Raw genomic sequence first — 20,825 nt, 5'->3', positions numbered from 1 at the left:
GGCGGAACACTCAATCGCCGTCTATACGTCACGTACACTATCATATGCGGCCCCTGAGCCAGCAACCAAAGTCCACATCAGAACCGGAGCTTCTTCCCATATTCCCCAACTCAGAGACCGTCTCTGTTCAAAAGACATTCAAACGAGGCACAGGAGAGGAATTTATTCTCAACAAATATTGGCTGACTCATGCGTCATGCTAGGCACTGGCTATTTTTTTGTGTGTGTGTGGTACGTGGGCCTCTCACTGTTGTGGCCTCTCCCATTGCGGAGCACAGGCTCTGGACGCGCAGGCTCAGCGGCCATGGCTCACGGGCCCAGCCGCTCCGCAGCATGTGGGATCTTCCTGGACCGGGGCACGAACCCGTGTCCCCGCATCGGCAGGCGGACTCTCAACCACTGCGCCACCAGGAAAGCCCCCGGCACTGGCTATTTTAAAAGTAATAAAAGTGTTTGCTCCCAAGGAGCGCACAGTCTGGTGGGAGCAGAAGAAGCACCCACCATGGGCCGGACACGATTCTAGACACTAGCAATAAAGTAGAGTCAGCAGGAGCGGCCCCGCCCCTGGGAGTGCACACCTCAATACAGGTGGGCACCGGGGACGAGGCAGCGCAAAGAAAGACAGACACTCCACCTCCGCGACTCAGAGAACTCTCAGAAGAAAAGGTGAATTCCAAAGAAATCTTGGAAGGCTGTGCTCAGAAGGATGACAAGATGACAAGATGGAAAGCATCCCAGCAGAGAGGGGAGCACAGGAAGCAGCAGAGGCACGAGAGGGGGCGCTGGGCAGGAAGCAGGGCTGGAGGGAGAGGCTGGGCTGACCTCGAGGCCAGCACCCATAGGGAACGGGAGACCCCCATCTCTGGCTAGGTGAGCCATATGCCAAGACAGCATGGGATGGAAGGGAGAGAACGATGAAGTTAAAGTTCACTGACCTTGAGACATCCCTGGGACCGATAAGTCAGTCAACAGGTAATAAAGAACAGGGAAGAAGTATGGATTGAAAATTCAGAGTTCAAATCACCCATGACTTAAGCTTAAACTCCTTCCGTGGCTTCCCACCCTCTACCTGCATAGAGGGCTGCTACGCCTTTAAAACAAACAAAAACTGCAATATCTAATACTCATTTCCTGAAAGACCACTGGACACTAGACAGAACCATCTCTTCTCAATGCTCAATTATTTACATGAACCAAAGTTATGTAAAACCTACCATGCTGGTCTTATTTTCCTACTTCATGGTAGCCTATCTGAGACCGTAATTTGAGAACGGCCAGTGTGTTCTAAAGGGTCAAGTTCAAACACAGCCTTGGCGCAGGAATATTCCGGTCAAACACCTCCTCCTCTTTCTCTTGCGCCTCCAGCACGGCGTGCCCCCCAACTACCCTCCAAGTCTCAAACGCCCCACCCCTCCCCAGCCTGGCCTTCCCTCCTGGCACTGACACGCACCTGGCAAGTGCCCACTTGCCTTAGGTGAGACTCAGCTTAAATGTCATCTCTTCCATGAAGAGAAGATGACCTCCACTTATTCCTCCACACGATGAACGGGTGAGTTCACATTCACAGACGGGTACCCAGCACACAGGGCTGACTACTCAACATGCAGAAAACGACTGTATCTGCACTAGTCAGAATCCCAGAGGCCACACGGGCACCATCCTCAAAGATGTGGCCACCAAATGCCATGGAAGGTCACTCTTCAGCAGGTTACGTCACACAGGGCTGTGGTTATTCTGAAGAAGAGCAGAAAATAAGAAAACAAAACAAAACCCATCCCTTAAAACAGCAGTAATGAATGATCAAACTATGTCAAGCCCAGCAGTCAGGTCGGAAAAATAAAGGCATAGGCCTGATCCTAACTCGCAATTCTGAGTGCCTACACATGGCTTGGACCAGTAAATAACTATTAACTTCTCAAAGTGAAATCTCACCAGGCTGCTAAAAGAGCAAACCAACAAACCCACCACAGTGCACGACGGGAGTCAGCATCCAGGAGCTCACCCTAGCCGTGTGGACCAGGGCTAGAGAAGCAGTCCATCCCTGGCGCCCACGCCTGCCTCATCAGGACAAGCACTCCAGGGCTTCCCTGGTGGCGCAGTGGTTAAGAATCCGCCTGCCAATGCAGGGGACACAGGTTCGAGCCCTGGTCTGGGAAGATCCCACGTGCCGCGGAGCAACTAAGCCCGTGCACCACAGCTATTGAGCCTGCACTCTAGAGCCCACGGGCCACAACTACTGAGCCTGCGTGCCACAACTACTGAAGCCCTCGCGCCTAGAGCCCACGCTCCGCAACGAGAAGCTCACACACACCACAACAGAGAGTAGCCCCCGCTCATGGCAACTAGAGAAAGCCCGTGCGCAGCAATGAAGACCCAACACAGCCATAAACAAACAAACAAATAAATAAAACTGCCGTCTCTCAAACCACTGAAAAAAAAAGTTGCTAAAATAACAGTTAAAAAAAAATTACCGGGCCTCCCTGGTGGCGCAAGTGGTTGAGAGTCCGCCTGCCGATGCAGGGGATACGGGTTCGTGCCCCGGTCTGGGAGGATCCCATGTGCTGCGGAGCGGCTGGGCCCGTGAGCCATGGCCGCTGAGCCTGCGCGTCCGGAGCCTGCGCGTCCGGAGCCTGTGCTCCGCAACGGGGGAGGCCACAACAGTGAGAGGCCCGCATACCGCAAAAAAAAAAAAAAAAAAAAAAAAAAAAAAAATTACCATGTTTTTAAATGTTCTCTCACGTACCACCGGAATCATCACACTCCATACTCGGGGACAAACGTTGATCTACACTAATAAGGCTAAAGCAAAAGCAGACAGGTCACTGTCAGAGGGTCTCCAGGGAGACATAAATAAAAACAGAGATTCAGCCGTTGATAAAGCTGGCATTTCAAATTTGCAGAGAAAAATGTATTATTCAATAAACAGTGTCACAACAACTGAGTAGCCTAAATAAATGACATTGTATCCCTAAGTCTTCATATCAGAATAGATTCCTGATGGACCTGAGATTTATATACATATACAGCACTATAAAAATACGTGAAAATAACATGCGGATTGTTTTTAAAATCTCAGTGTGGAGGAAGACTTGCTTTAAGAAAGAAATATCACACCACACATTAAGTCTATTAACTTATTTAAGAATGATAAACTTCCTGCATGCCTCAACTAGAGAGCCCACGAGTCACAAGTACTGAGCCCACGCGCGCCGCAACCAAGACCCGACGCAGCCAAAAATAAAAGAAGTAAATATTTTTTTTAAATGATAAATTTGACCCCATAAAAATTAAAACTTTCTAGACAGAAAAATGCCATACCCAAGGCTTAAAAAGTTGACAAAGTGGGAATAAATATTTGTAACACTGCAAAACCAACTATTTGTAAAAGCTCTCAGTAATAATTTGACAAGATCAACAAACTGGACTTCCCTGGTGACGCAGTGGTTGGGATCCTGCCTTCCAATGCAGGGGATGCGGGTTCGAGCCCTGGCCTGGGAAGATCCCACATGCTGCAGAGCAACAAAGCCCGTGTGCCACAACTACTGAGCCTGCGCTCTACAGCCTGCGAGCCACAACTACTGAGCCCATGTGCCACAACACTGAAGCCCACACGCCTAGAGCCCACGCTCCGCAACAAGAGAAGCCACTGCAATGAGGACCCCATGCACCGCAACGAAGAGTAGCCCCCGCTCACCACAACTAGAGGGAGCCCGCACACAGCAACAAAGACCCAACACAGCCAAAAATAAGTTAATAAATAAATAAATTTCTTTAAAAAATAAATAAATGATCAACAATCAAATAGAAAAATTAGCAAAAGCTATAAACAGTACATAGGGAAATAAACAAAAATGTATTTTAAACATAAGACCTTCATCTTTACTCATTTTTAGGAAAAAATGCAATAAAAACACAATGATAGGGCCTCCCTGGTGGCGCAAGTGGTTGAGAGTCCGCCTGCCGATGCAGGGGATACGGGTTCGTGCCCCGGTCTGGGAGGATCCCATATGCCGCGGAGCGGCTGGGCCCGTGGGCCATGGCCGCTGAGCCTGCGCGTCCGGAGCCTGCGCGTCCGGAGCCTGTGCTCCGCGACGGGGGAGGCCACAACAGTGAGAGGCCCGCATACCGCAAAAAGGAAAAAAAAAAAAAAAAAAAAAAAAAAAAAAACACAATGATAGGCTTTTTAACCCATCTAACTGGCAAACTTTAAACCTCAGATAACACACTGAGATGAAGATGGACAGCAGCCACTTTCTTACACTGATATATCTCCTTAGAGGGCAATTTGGAAATATCTATAAAAATAGCCTTTGACCTAGCACTTCTAGAAATTTAACCTACAAATATTATTGGCACATACACAAGTAAATGCACCACAGTGCTGTTTAAATTAGCAAAAAAGCTGAAAACAACCTAAATGGCCATTAAAATACATGACAGCTAAATAACAGAACACTCATTACACGGAGTATCGTACATAGCTTCTTTTTTTTTTAATTTATTTAATTTATTTATTTTTGGCTGCACTGGGTCTTTGTTGCTGCACATGGGCTTTCTCTAGTTGCAGCAAGCGGGAGCTACCCTGGGTTGCAGTGCACGGGCTTCTTATTGCGGTGGCTTCTCTTGTTGTGGAGCACGGGCTCTAGGCGCACGGACTTCAGTAGTTGTGGCACGTGGGCTCAGTAGTTGTGGCACACGGGCTTCAGTAGTTGTGGCTCGCGGGCTCTAGAGCGCAGGCTCCGTAGTTGTGGCGCACAGGCTTAGTTGCTCCGCACCATGTGGGATCTTCCTGGACCAGGGCTCAAACCCATGTCCCCTGCGTTGGCAGGCAGGTTCTTAACCACTGCACCACCAGGGAAGCCCATACACAGCTTTTTGAAAAATGCAGCAGATCTATTCGTACTGATCTGGAACTATGCCCAGACGTAGTGCTGGAGGGAGAAGCACAGCAGTCTGTTCAACGTGCTCTAGCGTGTGTTCAAACAAGAGAAGAGTGCACATCTCAGTGATTCCACGTGCAGAAAACAGCTCTGAGAGGACAGGGAAGAACCTGGGAACACAGACCCATTACAAGGATCAGGAACTGGGGGAGTGAGTGGTGGGGTGAAAGGCAGGGAGATGTTCATTTTATTTGAATCTTTATTTTCTACTGCTTGAATTATTATCCAAGTATGTGTAATACTTTCTCACTTTTTTAGAATAAGATACTAATGAAGCTACTCCAGAACGTAAGTTTTTATAAACAGCTCAACAAAGCCAAGAATAAGTTCATTAATTAAGTGGCTGGGAGGAAGAGAACAATAGGGTACCAGTAAAACGCACATTTAGATTTTCATTCTTAACAAATTTTTGGTTTCAATTTATTATAATTGAAAATAGCTTTTACATTTTAGAGTCTACAGGCCTAGACAAGTTAGGGTTTCCCAGCCCAGTTATATACCAGTTTCATAAAGCACACTGAATCAACTGTTTTGGGAATGACTAAACCTATTGTTCCTATAGCAGACCTGTTGTTTTCAATGCTAATCTCTCACCTCCACAGCTGTGACACTAGCCCTATTCATCAATATGTAAACAAAATTAATTACAGCAAACTACTCTATTTGATCTTTGAGCCTTAGGCACATTATCTTATCTTCTCTGAAAATTAAATATGGCCAAACTTCACAGATACCATTAACAAAGATGTTTTTTAAAGGGGGGAAAATGCTTTCTTCATGCAAATTAATTTAGTGGGAACAAAATGAAGTTTTTAAAAAGTAAGTCATATATAGTTTAAATTAGATTTCATTAACCATCAGAATCAAAAAAAAATTTATGGTCAAAAATTTGAGTATAGGTCAAACTATATGTACATAACATGACAATTTCCATAAAACCAAATGCTCAAATTGACTGCTAAGCACTTATAAAAATAAGTTTAGCCATGTTTATTAATACCTTGATTTTTTAAAAACTGTGAGATTTCCTTTGTTTCCAAAATATTTGGATTATATTTTCCATTAGCAATTTACTCCATTTACCAATGTAAATAGAACAATCAGTTTCACATCTGTTTCAAGTTAGTGTATGTTCCCACTCTCATGCACTAACACAATACTAACAGTTTTACACAATTTGAAGAATTTCAAGTAAAATACTTTGAGTTAATTAAAATGTGAAAATTTAGCAAAAGTTTTATTTGTAAATAATGCACAACCTATGATCTGTGGATTTTTCCTTCTTTTACAGACCTATAAGAAAGAACCTTTATGTAAATACAACAGCAACCAACTTCACATACATGCAAATATTTAAAAGTGCATCAAAATACAGTAATAAGTTACTAAAAATCATATTTATAAAACAATGTACAGGGCTTCCCTGGTGGCACAGTGGTGGAGAATCAGCCTGCCAATGCAGGGGACACAGGTTCGAGCCCTGGTCCGGGAAGATCCCACATGCCGCGGAGCAACTAAACCTGTGCGCCGCAACTATGGAGCCTGCGCTCTAGAGTCCATGAGCCACAACTACTGAGCCCACACGCCTAGAGCCCGTGCTCTGCAACAGGAGAAGCCACCGCAATGAGAAGCCTGCATGTTGCAACAAAGAGTAGCCCCCGCTCACCGCAACTAGAGAAAGCCCACGCGCACAGCAACGAAGACCCAACACGGCCAAAAATAAATAAATAAATAAATAAATAAATTTATAAAAAATTAAAAAATGAAACAATGTACAATATGATTTCCAATTCAAACACTATATAGAAAAAAGACTAGAACAAAATTTATGCACATATTAACATGTATAAAGAGCATAAAATGTGAGAAGAGCTCATTTAAAAATAAAGTACCAAAGGACTTCCTGGTGGCGCAGTGGTTAAGAATCCGCCTGCCAAAGCAGGGGACACGGGCTCAAGCCCTGGTCTGGGAAGATCCCACATGCTGTGGAGCAACTAAGCCCGTGCGCCACAACTACTGAGCCTGCACTCTACAGCCCGCGAGCCACAACTACTGAGCCCGCGTGCTGCAACTAGTGAAGCCCACGCGCCTAGGGCCCGTGCTCTGCAACAAGAGAAGCCACCGCAAGGAGAAGCCCGCGCACCACCATGAATAGTAGCTAGCCCCTGCTCGACGCAACTAGAGAAAGCCCATGCGCAGCAATGAAGACCCAATGCAGCCAATAAATTATTTATTTAAAAAAATAAAGTACCAAAATAAAATGTAATAGTTTATATCTCATTACAATAATTCCAAAAGACCTTCTTTTCTTTTTTTTTTAAAGACCTTCTTTTCTTACACCAAAACTGTGTATTAATTATGGCACTGTTTTACTAGCAAAACCCTGGAAACAACCTGCACATATACATCTATCAATAGGAAAGTGGTTCTATGATACAAACCATTCAGTGGAATATTATGCATCCATGAAGAGAAACTACATCTAAAGGTGCTGGTGTGGAATGGTCACTAAGACACAGTGCTGAGGAGAACAGTAGCTCTCACTGTTGTTTCAAAAGCTAGGGGCACACGTTTATTTATATTTAATCTAGTTTTGAAAAGATTGAGGAAACTGGTAAGAGTGGGGAAGTTTGGAGTCTCAGTGAGAGGAAGACTTCATTATATGCCCTTTAGAAGAGTCTCAGTTTTTAAAACTTTTTCAATTAAAAAAAAAGTAACTTTTTTTTAAAGGCCACTGACTGGAGATTAGAAATGGAAACGTTATTAGACCAAGGAAGATTAGTGATAATCTAACTTTCTCATTATCAAGAATTATGACTTTCCCATTACAAGACGTGAAAATGAGAAGCCCAGAAAAGATGAATAAGTTGCAGACAATTGGTTAGGAAGATAAGCATTTTTTCAAGCCCCCATTTTACTTTTTACATTTCATCTTTCACAGTAAATATGTGCTATGAACTGTGCTGCTTGCCAACACACTAGAGTTTACTAATGTTCCTAAAAAAGTTAAAGAGAGCACTAAAGCTACATTATAAGAAAAATTAATTCAAAAAGACATAGGATTGTTAAAGCCATCCTTTCAGTGCCTGCAGGACATGGTCCTCAACTTGCCAAGCAGTTAAAGGAGAGCTTAAGCAAAGCGAGAAACAACACAAGACGTGCAGGCTACACAACATCCAACATCCAGACCAGGGTTCACATACTTCACTAAATGATTTGGAATCTCTGAGCCCTGATTTCTTCCTCTACGGGATGCCAACACCTCCGCCTCACAGAGAAGGAGTCTAGAAGAGGCGAGAGCATACAACAAGCAGGAGGACAAACCCTGAGGGATGCAGTGTAGGTAACTAACAAATAAGGAGAGAAAACAGAAGCACCCTGGAGAGAAAGTGCCCTCGGAGGCTCCCTGCAACTGCACAGATGCTAAGGCAGTGCTTAACTGCTAAGACCAGGGAATGGAAATTGATATAATTTTTTCTAGAGAACAAAATATATCAAAAGCCTATGTGCACACTGACCAAGCAATTCAGCTTCTTTCTGCAATGTATCCTAAAAAATAATTATAAATCACTGGCTATAAAGATGTTGTTCACAACAAAATAGAAACAACCTAAATGTCCAAAAGTAAAGGATGAACAATGTTTACTTCATCACACACAACTCATACAGAGAACATGCATGGTAATTTAAAAAAGAAAACAAAATTTTAATTTTAGAAAACAGACTGAACAATTGGATCCTCGGCTTTGGAATAACCTAGAGTTTATATAAATGTCTTATGGTCAGTCCACAGGATACAGTCACAGCTACAGCAAATAAAACCTCAAAACCAGTACAAAAGGTCTGAGGTCCTCCAACAAGCCCTGCCTTTCTGATGAGCTCTGCTCTGCTCAGGCCTCTCAGTCAGTACTACCGTCTGTGCACACCGCCACGCCTGCTGGCTGGCCACGTACTGGTCCCAGCAGCACCCCTCCCTTGCGTGCCCCTCTTTCTCTGTTTCTGTAAACGCTGGCATCCCTCGGAGTTTTGTCCTGAGCCCACATGTCTTCTCAGCAGAACATTTTCCAGAGCATCTCACAACTTCAACTGTTACCTACTGATGGACCAACGACTCCCAGTCTCTACCTGAAGCTCCAGACTAGCACCCCACCTGCCCACTGAGCAACCCCAAGCATCTTACGTTGAATACATCCCTAGGAACTCAGCGTCGTGTCGGATTACGGGGTCACCGTCCACTCCTGTCACCCCAGACTGACAGCTGACGTGATGCTTGTCCCCCAGAGCTCATCCGTTCTGGCTCCTCGACAGCCCTGCACCCCTCCACTCAGCCCTGCTGCCTGCGTCAGGCCCTCGCTACTCCTCCGCACAACGACAGCTGCCTGTCTCTCGCCTGGTGTCCAGCCCCTGCACTGCCCCACAATCGTCTCTCTAAAACCTGAATTTGCTCAGAGTCACTTCACTGCTTCAGAAGCCTTCAGTGGCTCCCAAGGTGCCCCTTTATGACCTGGCCCGACTGCCCGTCTCCCCAGCCTTCTCTTCGCCCACCCCCGCTCCAGCCAGCTGAACAGTCTGTAGGTGACGGCCAGCTCTCCAGGGTCGGACACCTCTGCCCGTGCTGATCTTCTAACTGGTGGCAACAACGGTCAACCTGTAAACAGTGGTAAGAATCGCCATCCAGCACACGAGAGCCGAGGGCACTGACATGATGCTGCCCGCCCGGGGCCCTGAGAATAGGCCCTGGAAAAGGAGGGAAACAGGCTTCCTCCCTCCGTTCTGGCACAAGGCGCCCCAAGCAGCTCTCAGATGGCCAGAAATGTACTTTGATGCTCTCCTACTTCACCCCCTCTCTCCAATGGCCTGATGCATCTACCTCCTGCCCTCTGGCTGTCAAAGTGACAAGCCAAACACTTTCATTCCCATATTACTTACTCCCCTGTATATTCCCCCCTTTTCTCCAAGGGTGGCTGGATTAAAAAGATAAATGATCTAAGTGAATTCAAATTGCTGCAAATAAATGGCAGCCTCTCATGATTCTGAGGCTTTTTTGAGGAAGGTGCTTAACTCAAATAAACTGCCTAACATAACATTTCAGGTAAGACCATGCAGGAACGCAAGAGCTTAACAGCTCACAGGAAAGGCCAGCTCACAGTCAGGGAGCCTCGCCTGGGAGACAGGAATTTTAAGTCAGTTCTCTATTTCACCCGTTTTCTAAGCTGTTCCTAGTTTACCAACTTCTTTCCTTGCTACATTTCCAAACTGGTGGAGTGTGATTCCTCTCACCTTGTGTGGACTGGATTGACAAATAAAATAGGACAAAAGTGACAACGTGTGACTTTCAGGACTCCCTCGGAACAGGCTTTGCCTCGTTCTCCCTGCTCTCCTGCGTCACTGGCTCTGGGGAAGCCAGCTGCCAGGTCAGGAGGACACTCAAGCAGCCCTAAGGTGATGTCCGAGTGGCAGGAGATGACACCTCCCGCCAGGACCCATCACTGGCCTGCAGGCACAGGCATGAGCCAGCCCCACAGTGGCTCCCCCAGCACCGGGCAAGGCTTCCGATGCCGGAGCCTCCAGAGACCCTAGGCCAGAACCACCCTGCATGCTGCTCTCGGATGCCTGCCCCACAGAGTGGAGTGAGAGAACAAAAACGTGCTGCTTTAAGCCACTATGATGCACTCTGTTCATCGGAAATTAAGACGCTGGTAAAGCAGAGATCATGACTGTTCAGATTAACATAATTTAAACGCAGACCGCACTACTGTTTTGAAATCTACTTATTTCCACTAACAATGACACAGTTTAATACATATAATGAGTAGACATCAATAAATGATAAACATTAACAAATATAGATCATGACCACTTTAAACAGCTGTATAGTACCCCACTGCACTGTTATACCATTTAACAAATTTCCTGTTGTTAGGCATTTAGATTGTTTTGAATTTTTCAATACTGTAAGTAATGCCACGAACATCATCTTTTCTTTCTCATGCATCTATCCCATGCACCTGTCAAGTTAGTTTCTTAGAATAAATTTCTAAAAGTAGACTTACTATACTTAGAGGGGCCGTACCTGTTTACGACTCCTGACGCGTGCTGTTAGACCGTCCCCCAGGCAGGCTGCACCGATTCACACTGCCACCCGCACCCCCCAGCAGGCGTCCCCAACTTTGACTTGGTCACCACTGAAAGTGATGGACTCCGGAGACACTCAGCCGGAAGGAAGCTCCTGCCCCTGCCTGCATGCTCACAAGCGGCGTAAGCAACAGAGGCGTGAAGAGGTCATGGCCGGAGAACAAGGACACAGTGGTATAAAATAAGGGTCACGGTCAAAGAATAAAATGCTTAACTTCCAAACTCTTAGGTGCCCACATTCTTTAAAGTTATAAGAAAAAAGGGAAAGAGACCGAGGAAAACTCTTTACTGCTTCTGCAATAACCTCTTTTGAGGGCTCTTCTACAGTCCTATGAGATGACCTGTTTATTACCTTAGTTAAGAGACCTAGTTGGCAACTAATTGTAACTCAAGAAAATCAGCACACACTGGAGTGTGCAAAGCCAGACAGGACCAGGGAAGGCAAGCCAGGTAGGTGACTGAGCACAAAATTTAAGGAGGCACTCACTCTCAGGGCCATGAACCCGAGTGCCACCTTAAGCCCTGCACCTATGCATCTCGAGTCAGAGCCTCCTTAAATTTTGTGCCCTACGTGCATTGCTTGCCTCACCCTAGACCCTGATTAGAAGTCCAAAGAGAATTAGACAAAGTCTCAGCCCTTCCATTCTGCTTGGTTTCCCTAGGAACCAGATGAAGAATTCCTGACCTTATATGCTACAGAGAACTACAGTGTTCTGGTCTCGTATGTGAAGAGTATGGAAAATCATATTCAAGAGAACAGATGTGGGGCTGCTAGATAAAACAGGAAGGTAATAATACCAGTTCTGACAGTAAATCTTAAAATCTGATTTTAGAAATGTTTCTACTTTACTTGATGTCAGACGTGTAAAAAACAGTTTATGTTCCACTGCAACACACAGAGTAGTATGACAACATGTATATCAACTGCCAGCTTTTCAAAATGAAATAGCATGGACTTTTTTTAGGTTAAAATATTTTAGGTAAGACCTCCAATTACACAATAGAGGGCAGTTATATAAAACTAACCAATCAGAGTGCTTAAAATCCTAAGAGTATTCTAGACTTATCGAAAGGGGAAATTAAAATTACAGTAGCTGGTTTCGGTAGGCTCTACAGTGAAACTCATTCTGCGAGGCCAGCAGTACCCTAAAACAAAAACCAGAAAAAGACATCACGAGAAATAAAAGCTACTCTCTCCGGAACACAGATGCAAAAATCCCCAAACAAAATACTACCAAATTCAATGCAACAACATATAAAAAGAATTATACATCATAACCACATGGGATTTATGCTAGGTACGCAGGGCTGGTTCAGCATTCAAAAAACACTTGGTGTAATCCATCACATCAACAGACTAAAGAAAAGTATATGATCACACAGTAAAAAGCATTTGACAAAATCCAACACCCAGGTAATTCCCTGGCAGTCTAGTGGTTAGGGCTCCGTGCTTCCACTGCAGGGAGCATAGGTTCGATCCCTGGTTGGGGAACTAAGATCCCACATGCCACGCCGTGTGGCCAAAAAAGAAAATAAAAATTAAAAGTAAATTTAAAAAACCCAACACCCATTCACGACAAAAATTCTCAACACACTAGAAATACATAGGAACGTCCTCAACTTGATAAAGAACCACCACAAAATACCTACGGCTAACATCGTACTTAATGGTGAGAAACTAGAAACTTTCCCACTAAGATAAGGAACAAAGCAAGGATATCTTCTCTTACCACTCCTTTTTGACATCATTAGCTCTAGCTAATGCAATAAAGCAAGAAAAGGAAACAAAAGCTATACAGATTGGGAAGAAAGAAATAAAACTGTCCTTGGTCACAGATGACATGATCGTCTCTGTAGAAAATCCCAAAGAATTAACAAAAAACTCCTGGAACTAATAAGTAATTATAGCAATACTGCAGGATACAAGATTAACATATAAAAGTCAATTGCTGTTCCATATTCCATCAATGAACTAGTATTTGAAATTTTAAAAAAATAATAAATAAATAAATAAATAAATAACATTTCCACTATGGAAACAATACGAAGGTTCCTCAAAAAATTAAAAATAGAACTACCTTATGGTCCAGCAATCCCACTTCTTGGTAGCTATCCAACAGAAATGAGAACAGGTATTGAAAAGATATCTGCACCACTATAATCACTGCAGCATTATTCAAAATAATAAAGATACGAAGACCTAAGTGGTCATCAAACAGACGAACAGATAAAGATGTGGTGCATACACACAACAGAATATTATTCAGCCAAGAGAAAGAAGGAAATTCTACCATGTATAGAAATATGGATGGACCTTGAGAGCCTTAATTTAAGCTAAGTGAAATAAGCCACAGAAAGACAAATACTGTAGGTATCACTTATACATAGAATATTAAAAAAAAAAAAAAAGTCAAACAAAAAAAAGTCAAAGTCAAAAAAGAGAATAGAAAAGTAGCTGCCAGGGGCTGGGTGGATAGAGGTGAGGGAAATAGGGAGAAATTGGTATAAAGGTAAATACAAAACAAAATTGCCTTCCTGTAAGCCAATAATGAACATTTGGAACTGGAAATTAAAAACACAGTATTGTTTATATTAGCAACCCCCCAAAAAAGAAATACTTCGGTCTATATAAGGCAAATTACAATCGTCTGATGAATAAAATCAAAGAACTGCACAAAAGGAGAGACATTCCATGTTGAATAGGAAGACTCAATATTGTCAAGATCAATTCTTCCTAACTTGTTTGATCTACAGATTCAACACATTCCCAATCAAAATCCCAGTAAGTCTGTACAACACAGAGAACATACCCAATATTTTATAATAACTATGAGTATGACCTTTAAAAACTGTGAATTACTATTGTACACCTGTAACTTATGTAATATTGTACCATCAACTATATTGCAATAAAAACAAATGCAACAAATACACCTAAAATACAGGGCTTAAAATATATATATATATATACATATATATAAATAGTTATTTTGTGAATATCAACAAACTGCCTCTAAGGTTGATATGGAAAGGCAAAAGACCCAAAAAAGTCAACACAATGCTGAAGAAAAATGTGAACAAAGTCGGAGGACTGACACTAGCTGACTCTGAGCTTACCATAAAGCTCCAGAAATCAAGACAGTATGGCATTGGCAAAAACAAAGCAAAACAAAAAAATCCAGAAGAGACAAATAGATGAACGGACCAGAATAGCAAGCCCAGAAATAGACATACAAAAATACAGCCAACTGATCTTTTGACAAAGGAGCAAAGGCAATTCAATGAAGAAAGGACAGCTTTTCAACAAATATGTTGGAACAATTGGATATCCACATGCCAAAACAGAAAGAAAAAATAAATCTAGACACAGACCTTAACAACTTTCACGAAAATTAACCCAAAATGGATCACAGACCTAAATGTAAAATACAAAACTATACTACTACTAGAAGTTAACACAGGAGAAAAACCAGGTGACATCGTGTTTGGCAATGACTTTTTAGATACGACATAAGAAGTACAATTCATGAAAGAAAAAAACTGATAAAACTGGACTTCATTAGAATTAAAAACTTCTGCTCTGCAAAAGACTGTTAAGAGAATGAAAAGACAAGCTCAAAACTGGGAGAAGACATATGCAAAAGGCCTCTCTGAAAAGAGTTTATATCTGCAAAATATATACAAATACATTGAAAATGTGTATAAGGAACTGCTAAAACTCAACAGTAAGAAAACAAACAACCCAATTAAAAAATGGGATAAAGACCTGGACATCTTAACAAAGATATGCAGATGGTAAATCAGCACATGTGAAAAGATGCTCCACATCACATGTCAACAGGGAAATGCAACTTAAAACAATAAGATACCACTACTGGGCTTCCCTGGTGGCGCAGTGGTTGAGAGTCCGCCTGCCGATGCAGGGGACATGGGTTCGTGCCCCTATCCCGGAAGATCCCACATGCCGCGGAGCGGCTGGGCCCGCGAGCCATGGCCGCGGAGCCTGTGTGTCCGGAGCCTGTGCTCCGCAACGGGAGAGGCCACAGCAGTGAGAGGCCCGCGTACAGCAAAAAAAAAAAAAAAAAAAAAAAGATACCACTACATACCTATTAGAATGGCCAAAATTTAAACACTGACAACACCAAATGCTGGCGAGGATGTGGAGCAGCAGCAACTCTCATCGCTGGTGGGAACGCAGAACGGTGCAGCCACTTTGGAATACAGTTTGGCAGTTAATTACAGAACTAAACATAATCTTACCATACGATCGATCGTGCTCCTTGATATTTACAAAAAGGAGCTGAAAACTATGTCCACACACAAAACCTGCATGTGCATGTTTATGGCAGCTTTATTCATAATTGCTAAAACTTGGAAGCAACCAAGATTTCCTTCAGCAGGTGAAGGGACAAATAAACTGTGGTACATCCAGACAATGGAACAGTATTCAGCAATTTAGAGGGGAAAAAAAAAAAAGAGCCATCAGGCCAGGAAAGACCTGGAACAAACTTAAAAGCATATTCCTAAGTTAAAGAAGCCAGTCTCAAAAGATCAAAACTCACAGACCGTACAACACCTGGACTGAACCCTGATATAAACTGACTTAATAATAAGGTATCAATATTGGTCCATCAATTTTAACAAACGTACCACATTATGGCAAGATAGAAATAATAGAGAAAACAATGTGGAAGGAAGATGGAGTGAGAACTCTCTGAACTTTCCCATCAGTTTTTCCTGTTAAGACTAAAACTGCTCTACAAAAATAGTCTGTTAATAAAAAATAAGATAAAAAAACAAGCTAGCAAGCTATGAAAAGGCATGGAGGAACCTTAAATGTATGCTGCTAAGTGAAAGAAGCAAATCTGAAAAGGCTACACACCGTATGATTCCAACTACATGACATTCTAGAAAGGCAAAACTATGGAGACAGTAAAAAGATCAGTGGTGGCCAGAGATTGGGGGCAGGGGGGCGGCAGTGTGTGAGGGATAAGGGAGAAGATGAATAGGTAAAGCACAGTGGCTTTTTAGGGCAACAAATTTTTCTCTATGATGCTGTAATGGCAGATACATGTCATTATACATGTGTCAAAACCCACTTAAAGCACAACACAAAGAATGAATCTTAATGTATTGCTATTGGTTCATCAATGTAACAAATGAACCACATTAAGGCAAGATGCTAATAACAGTGGATTTCTATACTTGTAATCAAGTGACCATTAAGATATTCATTCTTCTGTGCACTACCAAGAATAGAAAAAAATATTGCCAATAAACTATGTCATGCCACCATGTATCCTGACTTCAGAAATATTAAAAAGTGGAAACCTATGTGACTTAGACTCAGTATATACCTACCCAATCCAGTATATACCTACTCAATGTATACCCTTCCACAAACCTGGAATACCCTTGGCTTCCCAGCTACCCTAATTCCACGCATCCTTCAAGACTAAACCCCAACCAATTCTATTCTTTCCTGAATCAGCCCAAGGAAAACCCAGAATGTGGTAATTGCTCTCTCTATCGTTATTTAATGTTTAACTGTGTAAGTCTTATCTCCCCAACAAGATTACAATGAGGGCATGAACTTTTCCTTACAATGTTTCAGATCCTTCAAAGAACCTTTACAAATAAACATTTTAAATATTCATTTAATTTTGGGGGGGAAGATGTATTTATTCAAAAAGTGGCAACTATTCAGTTTCCACTAAACTTAAGAAGGAAAAATCTCAAACAATAATTTAAGACATGGGGGAAAGATCATTGTAAGTTTTTGTTTTTTAAATGAGGCAAAGGACTTATATTGCAGCCAAAGAGAATTAAGGAAAATAAGCATATGTGGGTGCGCAACATCATTAGTTGTTAGGAAACAAAATTAAAACTACAATGAAACTACATACCCACCGGAACTGCCAAATTAAAATGACGGACAACGCTAAGTGTTGGCAAGGGAAGTGGAGCCACTGAAACGCTCAGACCGAGGCAGAGTGCACTGCAGCTAAACCCACGTGGAACGTGTAAGCAGCACGTGTCCACCCAGAGACACACACAACAAATACAGATCAACTGTGCTATTGTGTTCAGACAGTGCAACCAGAATAAGACGATGGATCCCACCTCTCAGACCAAATGCTGAGCCACAGAGGCCAGTCCAAAAAGAGGGGCCTCCACGCACAAGAAGTTCAACAGGCAGAACTGATCTGTGGTAATAAAGGTCGGAATAGTAGTTACCCTTGGGTAGGGGGGCTTAGAATGGAAGGGTGCAGATGGGGCCTCTGGAATGCTGGGCATGTTATTTGATGGGAATGGTGGGCCCACGGGTGTGTTCATGTGTGAAAAGCCTGCCAGCCGAACCTACAGTTAATTCCCTGCCCAGATTCCGGTACCAGGCCAATGCACCCACCCTCCAGCCACTGCAGAGTGACTGCGGTGGGCTCCTTACTGCCACCCTCTCTGGAGAATTACACTCCCACCCACCCCAGGGGCAGCCTGCAGACAACGACTAAATGATACGGGGATACAAAATGCCAGCCCCCTCACCTCAAGAAGGGACAACTAACTCTGTGATGCCAGCCACGCTCCAGAGCTGTCGGTGGGATCCGGCTAAAGATAAACTCCAACCGAGAAAACCCCTTGTCCCCTGCCCTCTCTCTTCCCGCCTCAATTTCACCTGCACAAGGATTTCCTCCTCAGGCTTCTAGGGACCATGGCCTAAGACACAGACACTTAATGTCTGTGACCCTGACTGTATGTTAAGTCTAAACCTCAATGAAAAGGGAGGTAAAAAGGGGAAAAAAATTGTTTCGCACAGCTGAAAAGCAAGACATGCAATCTCCCCTTGAGATTCTGACCAACAGATAACTATTTTCCCTAAAGAAGAGATGTGTTACTTGGTGAGAAAACAGGATCAAAACCCTAGCAGGACCTGCCAGGGCACTCCTGTCTGTAACAGAAGTCACAAGGTCCTACATAAGTGAGGTGACATGGATTCTAAGGTGGTGAACTGTCCCCAGCTTGCTATGTGGCTGTGCAATCACTCAACAGCTCTTTATCCCACCTGTAAACTAGATCTGGCCCAGAGGTTCTCCAAGGCCCCTTCCAATGGCATAAGTCCCTTGATCTCATTTGGAATTTTCATGAATACCCAAGCCACTGAATGTGACCCACGCCAGCCCTGCACAACACCTACACAGCACCTAGTCTGGCACCTAGTTCTGCAGCCTCTAACCAATCACCATCATGCAAAACCCAAAGCTTGTAAATTATCAGCACACTTCCTTCCCAAATCCCTGCTGGGTTCCCCTCCTCTACCCTCAGAAACCATCATGCACATACCCCCATAGTACAATTTAAAGCGGATATTCTTACATGGACTTGAGCATCCGCTCAGCCATGTGCCAACCCCGTCGTTAAGTGTAACACACAGAATACACTATACAGAAGAAAGAATAGACGAACCACTGAAAGAACACTTTAGAAAATTATTTAGTAAACAATCCGCTAATTATACTCACTTGAACTTTTCCAACACTCTAAGGGCGACTACACTTTATTTTTAGTCTGATAGAACTAAAACAGGCAGGGAAGGGATCCAGTGGACAAGTGGTAAAAAGCAAGCAAATGACGCAACACTGACGCTGAACTACTTGTCAGCAATTGCACCGAATCAGTATATGCCAGTCATCAGAAAGGATAGCACAGTAACTGGTTTGTACGCCCTTATTCTAAACTGTTATCCTGAGAATAATCATACGACCAGTTGTAACAGAAAAAAAGTGCTAGAGCCTCTCCAGAAATGTTTCCAAAAGGCTGGTAAGGGACGACTTTCATGGCCTTGGATTCAAACACGTGGCCTATGATGAGGAGTTCCGCCTCAACTTCAGAGACTGTTGCCATGAACAAATACATTCTACTTACTTTCTACAACAGACAAGACCCCCACGTAGTACTCTAAAAGCAATCACCATCAGTCAAGTGTGATAAAGTACCTAAAGTTCATTTCTGAAAGAAACACTCTGCCCTTTGCCCCGAGTTTTTCACTACCTACGTATAAAAGGCCGTCCACCCTCAGCATCCTTGCAGCTTCTGGGCGATTCCGATCCACAAAGCCCTTTTTCCCCATCAGCTTTCCTTCCAGACCCGCTTTGAGCCGTCGGAGCAGGTGATCCCGCAGCCCGCCCCCCGCGCGTCCCTCCGCCGGGATGGACCCCTCCCGGACCCGAGCCAGCCCCCAGCCCGCCGTCCCGCCCGGAGTTCGCGGCCGGCCCCGCCCAGCCCCGCGGCACTGCCGCACACAGGCCGCTCTTACCTTCCGGCTCGCGCCTCCCAGGGACACCTTGGGCCTGGTTTTGAAATCCCCTTCAAAACTAAACATCTTTACAGCCTATCCCATCTGCGAGGGCCCGACACTGAGAGCGCGGGCGGGCCCCGGGGGAGGGTCCCCGGCGGGGACAGCGACCGGGGGAGGGTCCCGGCGTGAGGGGAGCGGTGAGGACGAGGCCGCGCCAGGAAGTGACCCCGAGCCCGCGCCCGCCGGCGCTCTGCCCGCCCGGACTGCCCTGGGGGGGAGGGGCGGCGACACTGGGGGCAGCCCTCGGCCACCTCCCCCCTCATCCACGCCTCCCCGCCACTCCGGCCGAGCCCGAGCGTCGGCAGGGCCGCAGACTCCGCGCTTGCACCCGGAGCAGCCGCCGGGAGGAAAAATGGCCGCCGCCGCCGCTGCCGTGCGCCGCCCCGCCGGCGTGCGCGCGCCCGACACCGACGCCGCGGCGCTGCTCCCGGCGCCTCGCCGGCGTGCGCGCACCCGCATCGACGGCGCGTCGGAGCGTGGGAAGAAGCGGCGGTGCCAGGCTCTGCGGCGGGAGGGATGAGGGGCGGGGCCGGGGCGCGTAGGTGGGGCGCAGGTGCCAGGAGAGGGGGGGCCGCAGGTGCCGCGGGGGCGCTGGTGCCCGGGGAGGCGGGGGCGCGCGTCCCGAGCGGTGCGGATGAATCGTGTCTCCACAGTGCGCCGAGGGCGCCTGCGCCCCGGAGTAGGACTAGGATGTTGTTTGTGCACTTTTCTGGGAAGCGGGCTCCACGCTTTCAATGATACCAAACTTGACTGATCTGAGGGGAAAAAATATCAGCTTTATTACTTAATGCCCGTAGAGAGTGCATCATTTAACGTTGTGACCCAGTTATGTGTGAACTTCATGCTCACATATTCCAATATATACGCGTATATATCATACACACATAGATACAAATGTATATCACATACATGCACGTGTATAAAAGTATACCATGTATGCATACATACAGTTAACATAACTGTCACATGCACATCAATATATACACAAATAGGGCTTCCCTGGTGGCGCAGTGGTTGCGAGTCCGCCTGCCGATGCAGGGGACACGGGTTCGTGCCCCGGTCCGGGAAGATCCCACACGCCACGAAGCGGCTGGGCCCATGAGCCATGGCCGCTGAGCCTGCGCGTCCGGAGCCTGTGCTCCGCAAAGGGAGAGGCCACAACAGTGAGAGGCCCGCGTACCGCAAAAAAAAAAAACAAAAAAAAAACCCACAAATATATAGCATATACACACATATATATGCATACATCTATATCACATATACACAGAGAAATATATATCACGTACATATATACGTAAATATATATTGTATGCCTACATATATTTCATATACACACGACTGAAATCAAAATCTTAAAAACTAATGTTTTTCATTACTATGTGGGATGCACTATT

General features: G+C 44.8%; 1 protein-coding gene across 2 annotated transcripts in view; it reads right to left on the bottom strand.

Annotated features, from left to right (window-relative positions):
• Window positions 1-19,809, bottom strand: part of UBE3C (ubiquitin protein ligase E3C) — a 114,795-nt gene extending 94,986 nt beyond the window's left edge. The window contains exon 1 of one of the 2 annotated variants that reach the window (XM_060107472.1): window positions 19,390-19,809. In XM_060107472.1, the coding sequence (XP_059963455.1) occupies window positions 19,390-19,455 (66 nt within the window). In that variant the 5' untranslated portion in view covers window positions 19,456-19,809. Of the gene's footprint in view, window positions 1-19,128; window positions 19,273-19,389 lie in introns of those variants that run through there. The other variant, XM_060107471.1, reaches the window with a different exon arrangement.
• Window positions 19,810-20,825: the final 1,016 nt, after the last annotated feature.

The sequence above is a fragment of the Mesoplodon densirostris genome, chromosome 9, assembly GCF_025265405.1.
Source record: "Mesoplodon densirostris isolate mMesDen1 chromosome 9, mMesDen1 primary haplotype, whole genome shotgun sequence".
Taxonomy (NCBI): domain Eukaryota; kingdom Metazoa; phylum Chordata; class Mammalia; order Artiodactyla; family Ziphiidae; genus Mesoplodon; species Mesoplodon densirostris.
The sequence above is the reverse complement of the archived record's forward strand: the minus strand, read 5'-3'. Positions and strand labels throughout refer to the sequence as shown.